Source organism: Rhipicephalus sanguineus, chromosome 9 (assembly GCF_013339695.2).
Source record: "Rhipicephalus sanguineus isolate Rsan-2018 chromosome 9, BIME_Rsan_1.4, whole genome shotgun sequence".
Lineage (NCBI taxonomy): Eukaryota > Metazoa > Arthropoda > Arachnida > Ixodida > Ixodidae > Rhipicephalus > Rhipicephalus sanguineus.
The window spans coordinates 84751669-84766864 of NC_051184.2; the positions used below are offsets into that span (position 1 = coordinate 84751669).

At 48.7% G+C, this 15196-nt stretch overlaps 1 protein-coding gene across 2 annotated transcripts in view; it reads left to right on the forward strand.

Annotated features, from left to right (window-relative positions):
* Nucleotides 1-1129: 1129 nt before the first annotated feature.
* The window catches only part of LOC119405699 (uncharacterized), a 55920-nt gene continuing 41853 nt past the window's right edge, over nucleotides 1130-15196 (forward strand). For both annotated transcript variants that reach the window (XR_007417557.1, XM_049419273.1), the window contains exon 1: nucleotides 1130-1264. Coding sequence is in view for 1 of the 2 variants with exons in the window: in XM_049419273.1 (XP_049275230.1) it covers nucleotides 1154-1264 (111 nt within the window). In the remaining variant the exon portion in view is untranslated. The remainder of the gene's footprint in view (nucleotides 1265-15196) is intronic.

A 15196-nucleotide genomic window follows, 5' to 3' on the forward strand; every position in this document is an offset into this window, starting at 1 on the left:
TCTTGCACACATATACACGGGTTCGTGAAACGTGCGTGCGTTCTCGAGACACGTATAAGCAATACGTATCAGCTTACCGCTTTGTTGGTAATACCCACGTTGCATACGTAACTGTAAACAACTGGTTATATAACACATATGCGGCTCTGCAACATATATATGTGTGCGTATAAAATATATACAAATCTTTAGCGTCATTTTGTAACGTGTCACTCAATCAAAAAAGTTACGCCACAGTCCCCTACCCGCCGCATGCTTTGCATAACATTGACTCCCACGGTACGTGGGATCTGCCGAATTTTTTTTGACAGAAGCCATGATCTCTGATCGTGGACATCTGAGAAACAATAGCCGCTTGCTTATCTAATGAAGAACCATGCTTGATTTGCAAATGAAGATCACGTCTTTCGTGAGCATGCGACATCCAAATATGAAACGAAATAGGTGTATTGCTTTATTGACTAGTCCTATTACGGAAAGGTGGCGGTGTTTCGGCATGGCACAGTGGTACCGTATTCGCTGGGAGACCCGAAGGTGGCGAGCTCAAATCCTCTGGTGGAGGCTTTTTTATATGTTTTTTGTTTTTTTAGGTAACCGCTGCCAGAATAATACTTAAACTGGCCTGACGAACAATGAATAATCTGTTTTGACGTCCTAGCTCAGTTGGAATTGAAAGAATATTGTTCTTTTTTTGTTTTGTTTTGTTTTGTTTTCAGTTATGTGAGCGCAATACACAGAGGAATGCGTGCGGAGGTTCAATTCTCTCTACCGATGTGTTGTACCTTAGCATGGTTTTGGAAAATTTCCTTGCTCAACACTACTTGAAGCAGAAGGGCAGTAATGGCTGAGCTCAACTACTCACCATCACTGACGTCTTTTCAGGCGTCAGTATTAGTGACGTCTGAAAGTAGCGTGGCAAATTAATATTCAGAGGCAGCGCTACTAATTTCTTCTGCTCTTCCCTCAGTAAAGTGACATTTAAAACAGGTTAAATCAATGCGCCCCTAGCAGTACTAAAGCCATTCTTTCGACAAGGTCAACGTCATAGTTTTCTGGGAAGATTCTGATTATAAATTGACCAAATGCGCCTGCTTGCTGGCCAAGTGTGTGTTGATGCTTCAATTGGCGTCGAAGGGTTTACGATACACGAACCATGTTCGTCTTCATCATACCGTTTCTTGTAGGCCCCGCTGCCGGCGGCATTCCCAGTGGTCCTACGATTCTTGTGGCAAATTATCAGACTAATTGGACCGGTTTATTAACGGTACGTACATTTTCAACACGTAGTTCAGCGTTTAATATCGTTTAGGAATTTGTTGGTGGATATCATATATTGCCAAATCATCAGTGTGTCTTCTTTTCACTGATCATCCCTAGGTCATTTTGATGATTAATTGTGACTCGGTCTCGAAGTACTATAGCAGCCTACACACTTAGCCAACACCTTATCTGATATAGCAGTCACAGGATTTGCCGTCACCTGACGGGGAGCATGAAGCGAGTTCCGCAGATGCCGACGCGCGCCATTGTAAGCCACATACCAACGGCCAACAGATGTTTCATGTCACCTGTATGCTCTCTCATACCCGCCACGGTAGTTTAGCAGGTAACTGGTCGCGCTGCTGGGCACGAGGGCGCGCATTCGATTTATAGCCATGGCGAACGCATTTCGACGAGAGTGAAATGCGGGCACACGCGCGTACTTAGATCTAGCTGCACATGAAAGGCCCCGAGTACGCAAAATTTGTTTGTTTTGCGGCCTTTATGCTTTCATTGGAAGTCTTTCGGCTGATAATTGGAAAGTCGAATTGTAGGCGCTCGTGAATAAAATTTCAAGAGCGCAGGAATAAAGACGAATGCACGAAAAGAGAGCTGAGACGGACAAGCGCTTGTCCGTGTCAGCTTCCTTTTAGTTCATTCGTGTTTATTCCCGCGCTTTAGAAATTTTCTTCATGATGAACTACAAACTCGCCCAAACACTCACGTGATTCGGAAATGCTGTAAGGTATCCTCTACTGAGTGCTAGCGTTTTTAATTATGGCCGGTATTGATGGATTGTAAACACCGGCTTAAAATCTACTGCCGCATCGAGATACAGCACCATAAGGCCAGGTGCGTGGCCTATACTCGGCGACAACTTATCTTGGCATTGGAGTGAATGCTACGGAGGTAGGGCATCCGCACATTTGTGTTACTACGCAAGCAGTTCGGCATCTTGCAGCCGGTTTCAGCCCCAGTTTCAGTTTCGCTTGCTCGCATCGCTGGAGGGTTTAGCAGCATGTATACATTTCGAATGGGACCATAGTGAAATTGTGATCAGTGTGCGTAGATGCATCTACCTACTGTACTGTATATTGTCACGGGTTTGTTACATTGACGAAGGCACCAGTGGGCGTGTCGAAGATGAAACTCTTTATTTGGCCGAACTTGTGGGCGGGAAACGAGTCAGTCAGAGCGTCGTCCGTCAATAATTTTGACAAGTGGTAAAGCGTGTCGGCTTTTATACATGTTCTATCGAATGTTCCAGCGTTATCGCTGGTGGCCACGTAATCTCTAGACTCCAAACTTTTGCTACTAAAGGCGCAGACCGCGATGCGATGTTCCAGAAGCGTCACAATTGTTTTACACCTTTCCGTTAAGATTGCGCGCTGCACGGGAATGGAGAAAAAGCTGGCATTGGGCATTCTAATAAATACGGAATGCAAGTACCATGATGCCGCTGAATTGGGTTTAGATTTTAAGAGAGCTCACGCTTAATTAAAAGAGACTGGCGCAGATTATTTTATCAAGCTTTGCTGGTCACACACCTTCACAAAGCGTAACGGCCAGCGATGTTTTTTCATCTGTATATGCAGTATGTAACAGGTATTGTCCATAATACCGATTTTCACTGGTAGAAAAGAATAAGGAATAAAAACCGTTAATATATTTTACTGCATTGCATCCAGGCGTGATATGAAAGACCTCGAAAGCAAAAGGCAAGTAATTATATTTTACAGCACAAGAAGGCACATCGCGAACAAAAAGACCAAACGTTCTTGTTGCTCTAAATCAGGATTTTCCAGAAGCTTCGTTAACAAATCACTCTTGTCTAATACAAAAATCACTTTACATTTTTTGAAATTAAACATTATATCCGACAACAAAAGCATTTACACATAGGCTTTCAAGCTCAAATAAGAAATCTTTTCCGCGGTGGGGAACACAATATTTTTGGGCACTCTGTGTCAACATATTGTTTTGCACTTATGGCAGAGAACTTGACAACCATAACAACTTTTTGCTGACACTGATAACACTAATGCACTTGTGACATAGAACATGATAACCATTACAACCTTTTGCTGGCACTCGTTGTCAACATGACATTTTACACGTGTGAGTCACGACACAGAAAATAACCATAACAACGTTCAGCTGGAAATTCATGGCAACTGAAATTTGGCGCTTGTGACCACAGGTCGGCAATAAAAAAAACTGGAGCTCACTTAGTGAAGAAAAATATTTTGCTCCGAGAGCTCACTGTGACTCAGGCTCACCAACATTCCCTCATCCGGACTACCTAAACATTTTCTCGACCAGACTCGCTGGAGCTCAAACTTTTTTTTATTTAAATAGAAAAAAAATAACATGAGAAGGTAAGCTACATTAGAGCCGGCTATCTCACTAACAAGAAGAAAGAGGCCATAACAAAAGAAAAATGGAAAAAGAAACAGAAAGAAAAAGAAAAACAATCAGCTGAACTACGCACATATGCAATGTACGTCGTACAACTTAGCACTTGCAGAGTCCACGGGCAGAGTCTAGCACATAGACGGTTATGTCACATAACACCTCGCATGCAGTCCACCAGCCAGTCTCCCACACAAGGACATATGACATGAATAGAAAGTATTCTCAATAATACAATGCTATGAAAGTAAAGAACCATGATAATCGTAAGCAGTTCATTAAGTCTGCATCAATATAAAAAATCCCAAAGAGCACTCATAGGCCGTCTTTGATTGTCAGGATTTGGCCATGGTCCAAACCTTTCAAATTGAGAGTGGTCGTTTGTCAAGTCTCTTGAGTCGATCACTAAGTCGAAAACGCTGTTCTTCATATTTCGGGCATTCTATATGGAGATGCTCCACTGATGCATCAAAATTATCACAATGGTCACTGGTGTTGCTCGGCAGAATAACCATTTCTAATAAAGAAATCTAAGCACGCAAGAGTAGGAACACATTGATAACAAGGAAATCCAGGGTAGAATAACTCAGTAAATGAGTAAATAAAACACCAAAATGACTAGTGGTATCACAATTTCAGGTCCCATTGTGACAGAAATGAAACAAGGCAGCAAGCGCCATTGACATGAGGTGAAAAAGAAAACGGAGCCTTTTTTGAACATTTCAAGCCTCGACTAAGCAATGTGGATCTCGCTGATGCAGCATATAACGTTAACATTCACGACCAAGGTAATCACATCCCATTCACCATGATGGTACAGTGCTTACAGTGCCTGGCTGCTGACACAAAAGGCTCATGTATGAGCGTATTGTATTTCAATAAAAGGAAAATGCCAGATGCCCGTGTACTCTTATCAGGGTGCACATTTCACAACCCCCCGAGGTCGAAGTCTGTAAAACCTCAAGCACAGTATGCCTCATAATCACAACGTGGTTTTGGCACACAAAATCCCAGCAGTCATTATCACATCACAATAACGTAACCAGAACATTCACGAAGTGCATCGAAAGAGATCAGCAGATAAAATCACAATGAATTGAATAAGCGATAAAAATGTAAATAAACAGCAGTGACCGGTAGTCCTCAGAAACAATATCGCAGTTTCTAGTTAGGTACATGTGCAATCATTTGCTCGAAGCATTGGCAAGGCACATATGGAGATGTCACGGCAGTTCATCAATTCCACTCATGTCGGAGCTGCTCGACTCATCTGAAGAACTTGAGTCTGTGCACAAAGAAATCATGAGACTTTCTGTTTGGCTGTCTATAATGCCATCACGCTCCCATGCCTCATCCTCAAGCCTCATCACGTGAGTGCAGTCATGGAGCCAGTTCTGTTGGGTCACACTTGCGATTCCTTCCTGCAGCAGCTTCTCTACAGATTCAGTTTTGAAGTCTGTGTTTCTTGAAGCGACAAACCCTTGACTGGGCTCCATACAAGCTCTATAGGATTTAGCTCACAGTGGTAAGGAGGCAAGCGCACAACCACATGCCCGACAGCACTGGCAAGTTTGTCAACCTGGTAAGAGAGCAAAATATGCTTATTCTGCTTAACGAGCTGCAGCAGTTCATTTTTCACTTGGTCATCCGAAAAAGGAATATTTTTCGATATCAACTGGGACTGTATTTCCACTTTTCTGGATGATGGGCTTGGTAGCTTCTCAACATGAGCACTGTGATATGACGCATTATCCATCACGACCACACTGCGTGGCTTGATGTTCGGTATCAGCTGTTCAAAAAACCATTTCTGGAAACACGAAGCATCCATTTCTCTGTGGTAACTACCAGCGCCCTTCTTGGCACGGAAAACTGGGGCGACTCCATCAACAAAGCCTTCTGCACTTCCAACATGCAAAACGATTAGGCGTCCTCCTTTACCGCTCGGTGCACTGAGGCCAGTTGAGAGCCGTTGACGAAATGCGTCTTGCCGAGTCATCATGCTGGTGTCTGTCCAAACTCTGCCCTTTGTATGGCTGGCGTTTACCCAGGTCTCATCAAGGTAGTAGATGGTCCTGTAAAAGAGAAAGCAGTCTTATTGTTAACAGCGCACTTTCACTGCAAGGAGCCCATTAACAAAGCAGACAGCCTTCATCTGAGGTTATGCCTTTGTTTAAGTGCAAGAAAAGTGCACTGACAAAACCTATGTGAATACATATAGCATAGGTAAGCTGGCAAACCTCTCTCTGTGAAAGACTGAAACCAATGTTTAGGAAACTTGTTTCAGGCTGCCAGAAGCGTAGCGAGAGGGCAGCACTCCGGGCTTGTGCCCCCCCCCCACGGAATTTTTTCTTCCAGGGAATACGGAACACAAAATGACACTCGACCACATAGTCCCACTCGGCCCCCAGCTCAGACAAAAGTGGTGCCCCCCCCCCGTAAAAAATTTATGCCTACGCCCCTGCAGGCTGTACATCAAAGCTGATGCAACCACGTCGCAATTACGTGCGCAGCGTATTCGCTCAATAACATCTACAATTCAGAGGGCCATCACTAGCTATTCCTTTCTCCAAGCCATTGAGATTCCTTGCTCCTATGCGGAAAAACGGCAGTAAGTCTTCTCAAACGATGATACGGGAAATGCTGCAATACACAACGCTGAGTTAAACCTACACCACATGAAACAGAATCCTCGGCGAATACTATTATTTACCGTACAAGCGCGAAGCATGAACAGCCACCCTATCCCAATGGGGAATTTCGCTGCGACTTAAGCCAGGATTATGTAAGGCTTTCGATCACTCACGTCAATAGCACACCTTTGGCAATCCTATCGTTTTCGCTAACCAGTAGGTGCACACGCATGCTCACCATTCGCGTCAACTTTCTTACCAACAATCAGGTGTAGTGAACAGAAAGTTTGCAGAAATAAAAAGAACGTACAAGTTTACTGTCGCTGCCTCCGCATTTCTCAGGTGGTCCGGAGGTACTTTCGACGCCAAGCAACGATGTCGTCTCTCTCGAGCAACGCGGAATTCCTTGTTGTTTTTCGGAAGGCGAACCCCAAGTCGTCCAGCATTCTTTCGATCGTACGAGTGCTGATGGTCGGCATGTCCATGTCAGGGTCGCTGATCACGTCGTTGCGTAGCTTCTCGGCTGTAGGTATTTCATTGCGCATGAAGTAGCTGTGCACTTTACGACGCAGTGCTGCCAACGCAAACGTGTCATAGCGCAGGAGCCTCGTCTTGCCAGTGATGTGCGTCTCAGCTTGGCCCGAGAAATTCAATTTCTTGTGCTTTAGGGGGGCGAGTGGGGCCCGCAGAGCTTCAGCCTTGACCCGCATAACTGTTCGCTCGCTCACTCCGGTGAGCTCGGCAACAGTCCGGTACACTGCATTTGTAGACAAGTCAGGCTGACGGCGCGTCACTCCAGTGTAGACGTTGCAGATAGCTTGCTTGGTCTGTTTTGATAGCCGCATTCTGTCACATTTAGTGTACAGCTTCTTCGGAGAACGAAAAGGCGAGTTTGTGGCCGCACACGGTTCAGCCGGCGTCACGGACGTCATGTTTACTGAGAGAGCAGGTGAGGAAAACGTGCTGCTGTCCAAGAAATAAAAAATACAGAAACAAAATTTAAGTTTACAACTTTAAGGGCGAAGCTCCTTAAGCCGTGGGTCGTGCGTGCCCGATGTATGTAGTAGCCACCTCTCGTTTAGTTCGTGGAGTGTCCGCTAGATGGCGGTACTTGTATATGATGAAAACATGGCTGAAGGCCGGCTAGATAACTGAGGACGACGAAGTGGGAAGCTCGAGCAGCAACCACGATATCTCTGAGGAATACGACGCTCGGGTCTTCGGTTCTTCGGACTTCAACGCCTGATACTCACCACCCCTTCACGAAGCGGTTCTGCGAGTACGATCCCGCAACCCGTTCCTGCAGTGGATACTCCTGTCCACCGCTACAATCGCCGACTGCGAGGCCTTAGTCCCGAGGCCATCCCTCCGGAACGTCTCCAGCGAAACCCTACATCAGGAGAAATGGCCACCGCCGGCGCTTCACAGGTGACTGTTGAGCAGCCGATGCGAGAAAGTTTGATGTTTAACATTTCTCACGTGTTTACTTTAGTGGAGCGAATTACTCATATTCACGGTTTGCCCATGATGCCCTCCGGAGCTTTGCCCCACTCATCATCATTCGCCCCGTGGATATGTTGTAATTTTTTTAGAAAATAAATATAGGTAGTATTTCTTGGCGCACGTGCATGCAGGCACTTTGGTTCTGTAGCTTCCACAGTGGTGCTAAGAAAAGTTGTCGCCGAGTATAGATGATTGGCTCTGGCTGCGCGTCATTGCTCCGAGTGTTCCATTCGCACTAGAAACACGTAACAGCTGAAAGTGGCGAGACAGCCAGAGCAGCGTCGCTGGTTGGTCACTCAGCGGGGTCGCTATCCCGCGCCGTGTGAAGGATTTAAACAATACAAAGCCCTTCACACTGTGAAGAGGGAAGACCAGCGAAGGTGGGGAAGACTCCGACGGCGAGAATTGGAGTGTCTGTTTGGCTTCACTTGCACAATCGTCGTCGGTGGCGTTAACTCGCGCTTCTGAGCGGGCCGGCGTTCCTGTGCTGCCACAGTTCCTCTTTGGAACGTACTACAGGCGCCCGTGTCCAAAGAGCACCTGAACACGTCGTAAGCCCGACCTCTTACAATACGATACAACGGACTAACGCGAATGGTTGGCGAAGCGTATTCGAGATTGTCGATCACATCTTATTAAAGATGGCTACGCCAATCGCAGCGCATGTAATAGCACGAACGCGCTCGCGTGACTGCCAATGTGAGCTAGGTCATGTAATGAAGAGGCAAAACCAAAGTACCTGCAAAACGCATGGTGTAGTGCACGCTTTTTCAGATCCTAAGATTGAAAGCGTCGCCCACTTGCCGTTTATTATGACGCCACGTGATGGCGCGGCGTGCCTCTCTCAAAGAGAGCCTCAAAATCAGTGCCTACTCCACCAGGAGCAGGATGGTGAGACCCCTTGTCCAGTTGAGGGCCAAATCGGGGCCAAGTGCTGAAGCGGATGGCGGCTTTTCTTATTGTGACGCACAAACATGGCGCAAACGTGACGTGCAACATAGACACGCGCGTGAAACTACAGGAATTAAAGGAAATCCAACAATCCTGGGAAGAAGGGCTGGAGGGGAACGAGCCCGCACACGCCGCAGCCTGCGATCACGTCTTCCGGGCTATCGCCTCCCACTCTCCAGACGCCGGGACTCCGTCCGCGGAGGCTGAGTCCGTACCCATCACATACTCGGTGGTCTCTTCTGAAGGTGACGAGCAGACATGATGCAAACTTGACGTGCAAAATAGACACTCGCGTGAAACTGCAGATATTAAGTGAACTCAGCGATTATATTCAAGCGGTTGCTTTAGTTCGTGTCTGCGTGCTCCAAAACGACATAACTGTTCTGTGGGAGTTGTTGCCACCTTAAATCATATCCACATGTATTCCTTGATCATTGCACTAGAAAGCTGCGCTGCAAAAAGTTACACCAGGGCCGCACTAGAGAGGTGAAACACGCGTCGTGCCTGCCCTCGAGCGCGACCGTGATCACTCATGGGAAGAGCGCAGGCGGAGACCGCGGTGTGACGACCAGACAGGCGCCGCATGCGACCTTTAGATGGGTGGATGCTATCAGCGAGCCTTGCGTAGTGGTTTCTAGGGAATCACGAAAAAACGCTTCTATGGAATCACTGTTCAGCTTCTACGTCTAGACGAAGCGTGGTACACATATGCTCAACAAACGCACTACCATTATAATCCACATAATAGGGTGACCCGCCACCGTCAAACAGCGGTATTTATATGTTCTTGCTCTAGTATAAAGCGTATTAGTCGACGGTACGCGGTAGGCGCATCCCACGCTTGCGGCAAACGCGAGAGTAGAAGTGCAAAATTTCACTGCTGGGAGAAGCTGTTATCGAAAGCTGTATTATAACGCTGCACAAATAGCGCTGTACCGCGACCGTGGCTTTACAATTATACAAGGCAACTCCACAATGCCCAGATTGCACGGAACAAAATTGTTCACTCTCGCACATGCTCTGGCAATGTCCCGCGTTACCTCAGGAACTTCTCACCAGTGAGTCCGACTGGGAAGAGGCACTCAGGAGCTCCGAGCTCCACCACCAACTCCAGGCAGTCCAGAGGGCCCAAGAACTGGCGGAACATTTCCGCCCCAACTCGCGCGTCCCTTATGACAGCGGCTGCCACGGTGTCCCCCCTTGATCCCCCGGTGGCTTAAAGGGTGCCTCACCAGGTTTGACAATTTTGAGCTGACAAGCGCAATGCATGTACTGGGCGATCACGATTACGTCTGCCAAACTTTGCAAGGCTAGGCGCCGCGTAAATGGGTCAAATTTCAAGCTGAACGCTGCTTGCCCTTCTCGCGGCCGCGCGCCCTGAGAATGAGGGGATGACGTACCTGGTCGAATGGCCCTACGCAGATGGTAGTGATGTGACGTCGCTCCTCTACGTAGACGACTGTGCTCTAACGTCGCCAACAGCACCACGTGACACTGCGATAATTATTTGACACGGCGTGTAGTTTGTGTAATTTGTTGCATGAGTGGATGAATAACACTTGAGAGCAATATAAAACACACAAACGGAATGTGTGTGTTTTCGTTTTTATTTTTACTGCAAATGGCAGCTAGATTCGAGACAAATCTACCTCCGTTTCGCACGCGTTCGTGTTCTCGCGCTTTGCACATCTTGCAGACGCCACCCTTTACAACGAAACTAATTTTCTCCCGCGTGCCAACGCTGATTAGGCTCATTTATCCTCCCGCGTCTAACTACATATTCCTGCGGCACACCGCTAGTCCGCATCCGTACTAGAAACGAGTGAGAAGCGTGGCAAGAGTGTCTTGTCAACGAAGGCGGCAGCACGAAGCCAGAGCGCTCGTCTACAAGGCAGCGAGGTCCGCAGAAGCTGCAAACTCGAGGAAGGATCGCAGCGCTTGTAGCTTCGACCGTGCGAGAAAAAGGAAGTCCTCCACCGTTGTCGCAGGGAGACCGAGCAGGCGATAGCGGCGCGCCATCAAACATCGTTCAGCGGCCAGGGCAGGGCAGGCGCAAATTATATGCTCCAGCGTTTCGTCGTTGCCGCATCTGCGACACGCAGGCGACGAGCAGCGACCCTTGGAAAACATGCGTGCCGCTGGCCAAGTGCTGGCGGTCCGTAGACGAAGCAGCAGCCACCGCTCGCGTCTCTCCAGGCCGGCCTCTGGTAGGGGTGCCGGTGGTTTGCCGCTCGCCATCCGCGTGTCAGGGTGGGCCGCTGGTAGCAGCTGCCGCGATCGTTGCCGGGAGTAGTCCGACAGGGCTACCGCCTTGGAGACTGGGGTGTCGCCGTGGTGTGCTGCCTTAGCGGTGGCGTCGGCCTCCTCGTTCCCGGCTATCCCAACGTGCGAGGGAAGCTAGTGGAGGGACAGACGCACACCGCTAGCTTTGATGGCGGTTAGGTTAGCGTGCAGTAATGCGATGGTAATGCCGGCTAATTGGTCTGGCTGCAGGAGCACTTGTAGAGCTGGCCCGGAGTCGCAAAGGATCGCCACAGGCATCTGGGGTGGCATAGCAGCGAGGTAGTAGGCTGCCATGTGAAGGCCAGCCAATTCTGCTGCAGTGGAGCTGGCGTGGAAGGGAAGGCGGCACCGGATGGTCGTCCCAGTCGCTGGTATGACACAGGCAGCTGCGGCCGAGCGGGGGCTGTCCCGTACAGACCTGTCCCTGAACACCAAGAGATGCCCCCGCAGCCTGTCGTAGAGTTTTGCCACTGCTGACAGATGGAGCTCGCACGCCGGTGTTCGCATTAAATGTTGCAGCTCTCGTGCTCAGTAATAGCTTGAAAGCCAAGTGATCGTCAAGGGCGCATTCGGCATAACATGCAGAGATGAAGCGCTAAGAACGCCGCCACTACACCGCTCGCGTCTCGGCGGCTTGGGCTGGTTCGGTCACGTCATGCGCTCGTGACACTGTGTGCGCATGACGTGTTCATGCGTATGCGTTAGGTGATACTCCCGCTCGCGTGCCGAAGAGGGCAGGGAAGAGATTTGGCTTGCGAAGTCTACACAGGGCGAGCGGCAATGGTTTGTAGCTCGGCTCCTCGCATCATAGTTTTGCGCCGCTACAAATTATTGTTTTTCTCTGATTCTAACGAACCCATTAGAAAAATTCTTACGGCATAATTCTCTTTATTGGGCCCACAACAACGTCCAACATCTAACTAAAATTTGTTACCTCACCTGGTGAGGAGCCCTTTAAACTCCTAAGGACCTATCAATAAAGTTGTTGATTGACTGGGTGACTCACTGACTGATGCTATTATGCATTTCACAAGATGCATGATAGTTTGACTCACAAAAACTACCCACAAAGCGTACACTAATTATAACGCGATGCGTGTTGAAGTTGTGATTTTTCAGAAAACTTTGTGCGCAGCTGGTAATATGCGGTAACAAAATATCTTCTCACTCAATTCGCAAGCTGTATGCCAATTACGGCTCACGCGTACTAACAGCGCGGAATATTTGTACAAACGTAACAGCCTATGAGTACGTGAGGAAGTTGCTTCCGCAGCCTGCACAAAACGTGCGTGCTGCAGACATTGTCGACATGCATGAGCAACGTGTTCTTCATGTTTTACTATAAACAGCGAACATCTCCAGGCAATAAAAAACGCGCAATAGGCTATCCGTCGAACACAGTTTCGGGAAGTTTCGCGTTTGCTCTGTGTAGCGTCTGCTGGCATGGAGACCCGGGCATGCCCTCCGAGAGTGCGCGCCGGCGGGTTTCTCGCCGGCGCGCGATCTTGGAGCCCATGGCCCGGGGATGTTGCTTTGCCGCGATGCGTCATACAAATATGGCGGTGCGCTTTGAATTCGCGGTGTTCTAGTCTGTATCTCTGAGCGGACGTAGCTGCGACGCCTCTCCGCTGCTGGTCACGTTGCGTGACACGCGCTGCGGCGGCTCAAGATAATTCCCACGCGATGAATAACCTTTGAATAGATGGCGTTATTTTTTTAGAGCTTTGGCTGTCCGGCCCACTGGCACCAATCGAGTGTTTGCGCGCACGCTTACGGGGCAAGGCCGGCGCCTTCGCACTCTAACGCTTGACGTGTGATCTGGCTCTGTTTATGCAGAGCAGTAGACCGCCCTGGTAGCCACCACGCGGTACTAAATGAAGCGGCGAATTGCGCAGCGAGACGACTGACCGAGTCTGGGAAATAGCGACCCCACTCGATGGCGCCACCGGAAACATGGCCTCGGACTACTTCGAACGTGGCCTTGGGAAGCGCTGCTCAATGTTTCTTCATCCGCGAAGCTTCATCGGACTGGCATCCCCCATAGCCTTTGCGCGCATGCTTTGGGCGAGCAAAAGTGAGCAGAAGGCAGCGCCGGGAAAAATAGAAAATGACTGCACCCGTCGAAGCGGGTTCCTTTCGCCTCGAATTTATCACGTCATCGTCGTGCCCTGTGTGGACCGTAAGGTCAAAACTCACGTTTTTATTAACAGCGGAGGTCTTAAATCCGGCTTTATTCATTCTATCGCGAACAGGAAAAAAATCTCCACGCCGCGACGAAATGACCGCGCGTTTACTAACAACCGGCTGCACAGCTGTGCGCTTGCTTCGCCAGCCCATACACTGCTTCAACACCAGCCCGCCTGCCCGGACACTGCGCGCAATCACTAGGTCGCAGCAGACGTGACGTCACGGCCCACTACGCATGCGCTACTTCATTCTGTATAAACCCAGCGCGTGGGGGCGGTGCGCGGTCAGTGACGCCGACACGGGGAGACCGAAGAAAGTTCTGACTGCCGATGAGAAAGTCGCTCACCAGGAATCGCGGCGCGCTACCAAGTGAGACTGCTGGACTCAATTCGTTTAGTGTAGTCCATGACGTAGTACAGCTGAAATGGTGAGAGAGAACCGTGCTGGAGTCGACTAGAACATGGCATCACTTGGCATCACTTGTGATCACTTCGTATGGCCGGGACAAGTAAGAAACCGATCAGTTCGCAGTGCCTTTACTCTTGCGCCACTAGTAGAGGCTACGGCCGGCTTTCTCTCACCTTTATACTTGCGCCCTGAACCTTCGAGAACAATGTATTCGGGACTATATTGCACTGCTTCGAAGATCAACTCTAAAATCCTCGGAGACAAGGCAGACGTGCCTAAACAAACAGCTGATATCAGAAATAAATACAAAATACACCTGATGCGTTATCACCATCCTGAGATGACGCACAGCTATAGCCGCATTCATTCGCTTTTTATTTAGTGTTCCCAAAACAGTGGGGAAATGGCAAGCGCTATTTCGGGTCGAAGCAGGTGGTCGAGTTTTCGTGGTTGCTGCCATGTGGGTTTTTAGCCGCAGCAGCCGCCGGTTATTGATACAACAATCAAAGGCAGGCGAAGTAAATGCGAAGTAGAATAAACATAACGCGTATCGCTGTGGCGTAGTATATTCGAAACAGTCGCAAATGTCTCAACCTTGACAACAATTAAACAGTTGCGTATGTCACTACGTTTTGCTGCGCAAGCATGTGACTAGCTTACACGTTCCTGTAACCAATTTGCGTCAGTCGCGTACCCCCCCCCCTTTTTTTTGCCATTGAATAGAGAGCACGAAATGAGAATCCACTACACCTGCCTATAACCCACATAGGATCAGTGGCGCTCCGCCCTCCGCCAAACCATATTTTTGCCTACGCCACTGCCTTGTGTGGTACACCGCTGGCCGCTCCGCTGACTCAAGGCCACCCTATTGCAAAACCCAGCGCCACTGCGTACCAGCGTCCGGTGCCATGCCAGGATATGGGCCCAGTGTCGCGCTGGATATTGGGTCGCAGGAGCGGCGCTTTCCTGGGAGGCGCAGGACACACCAGCGCGAAACGGCCCTACAGGGTTAAACAGGTGGTGCCTATCTGCCATAAATAAATACAATAGTAAAAAGTGATATAGAGGCCATTAACGCAATGAAAAAAAGCCATATGAAAAAAGTGTGTCCGCCAGAAGGTTTCGTACTCGCCACGTTCTGATCCCCACCCGAGTACTCTAACACTACAATGGGAAGGCAGAGCGCAACTGAAACAATGGATAAGAACACGCAACACACACGAGCGCTGACTTACAACTTAATTCTTTTGCATCAAACTGCCTTATAAATGCGCTTAAACTTGACAAGTGACACATCGGTAGTCACACAGAAATGATCATTTTTTTCCTTTTTCTTTTGGTTTATCAACCACGATATACTAACAACCTGATTTTTGCTGTTTCCAAGAGCCAATTGACCAACATACCAAGATAACAAAGCCCAGAAATGGACACTTATCAAGACATGGCAAACAGCAATATCACGATGCTCACATTGGTACCAGTATTTAACCCTGTGGCGCAAGAAGAAAGAGAAAAAATAAAAACGGCCCAAAAAACAAAAGAACGGGAGGAAGCAT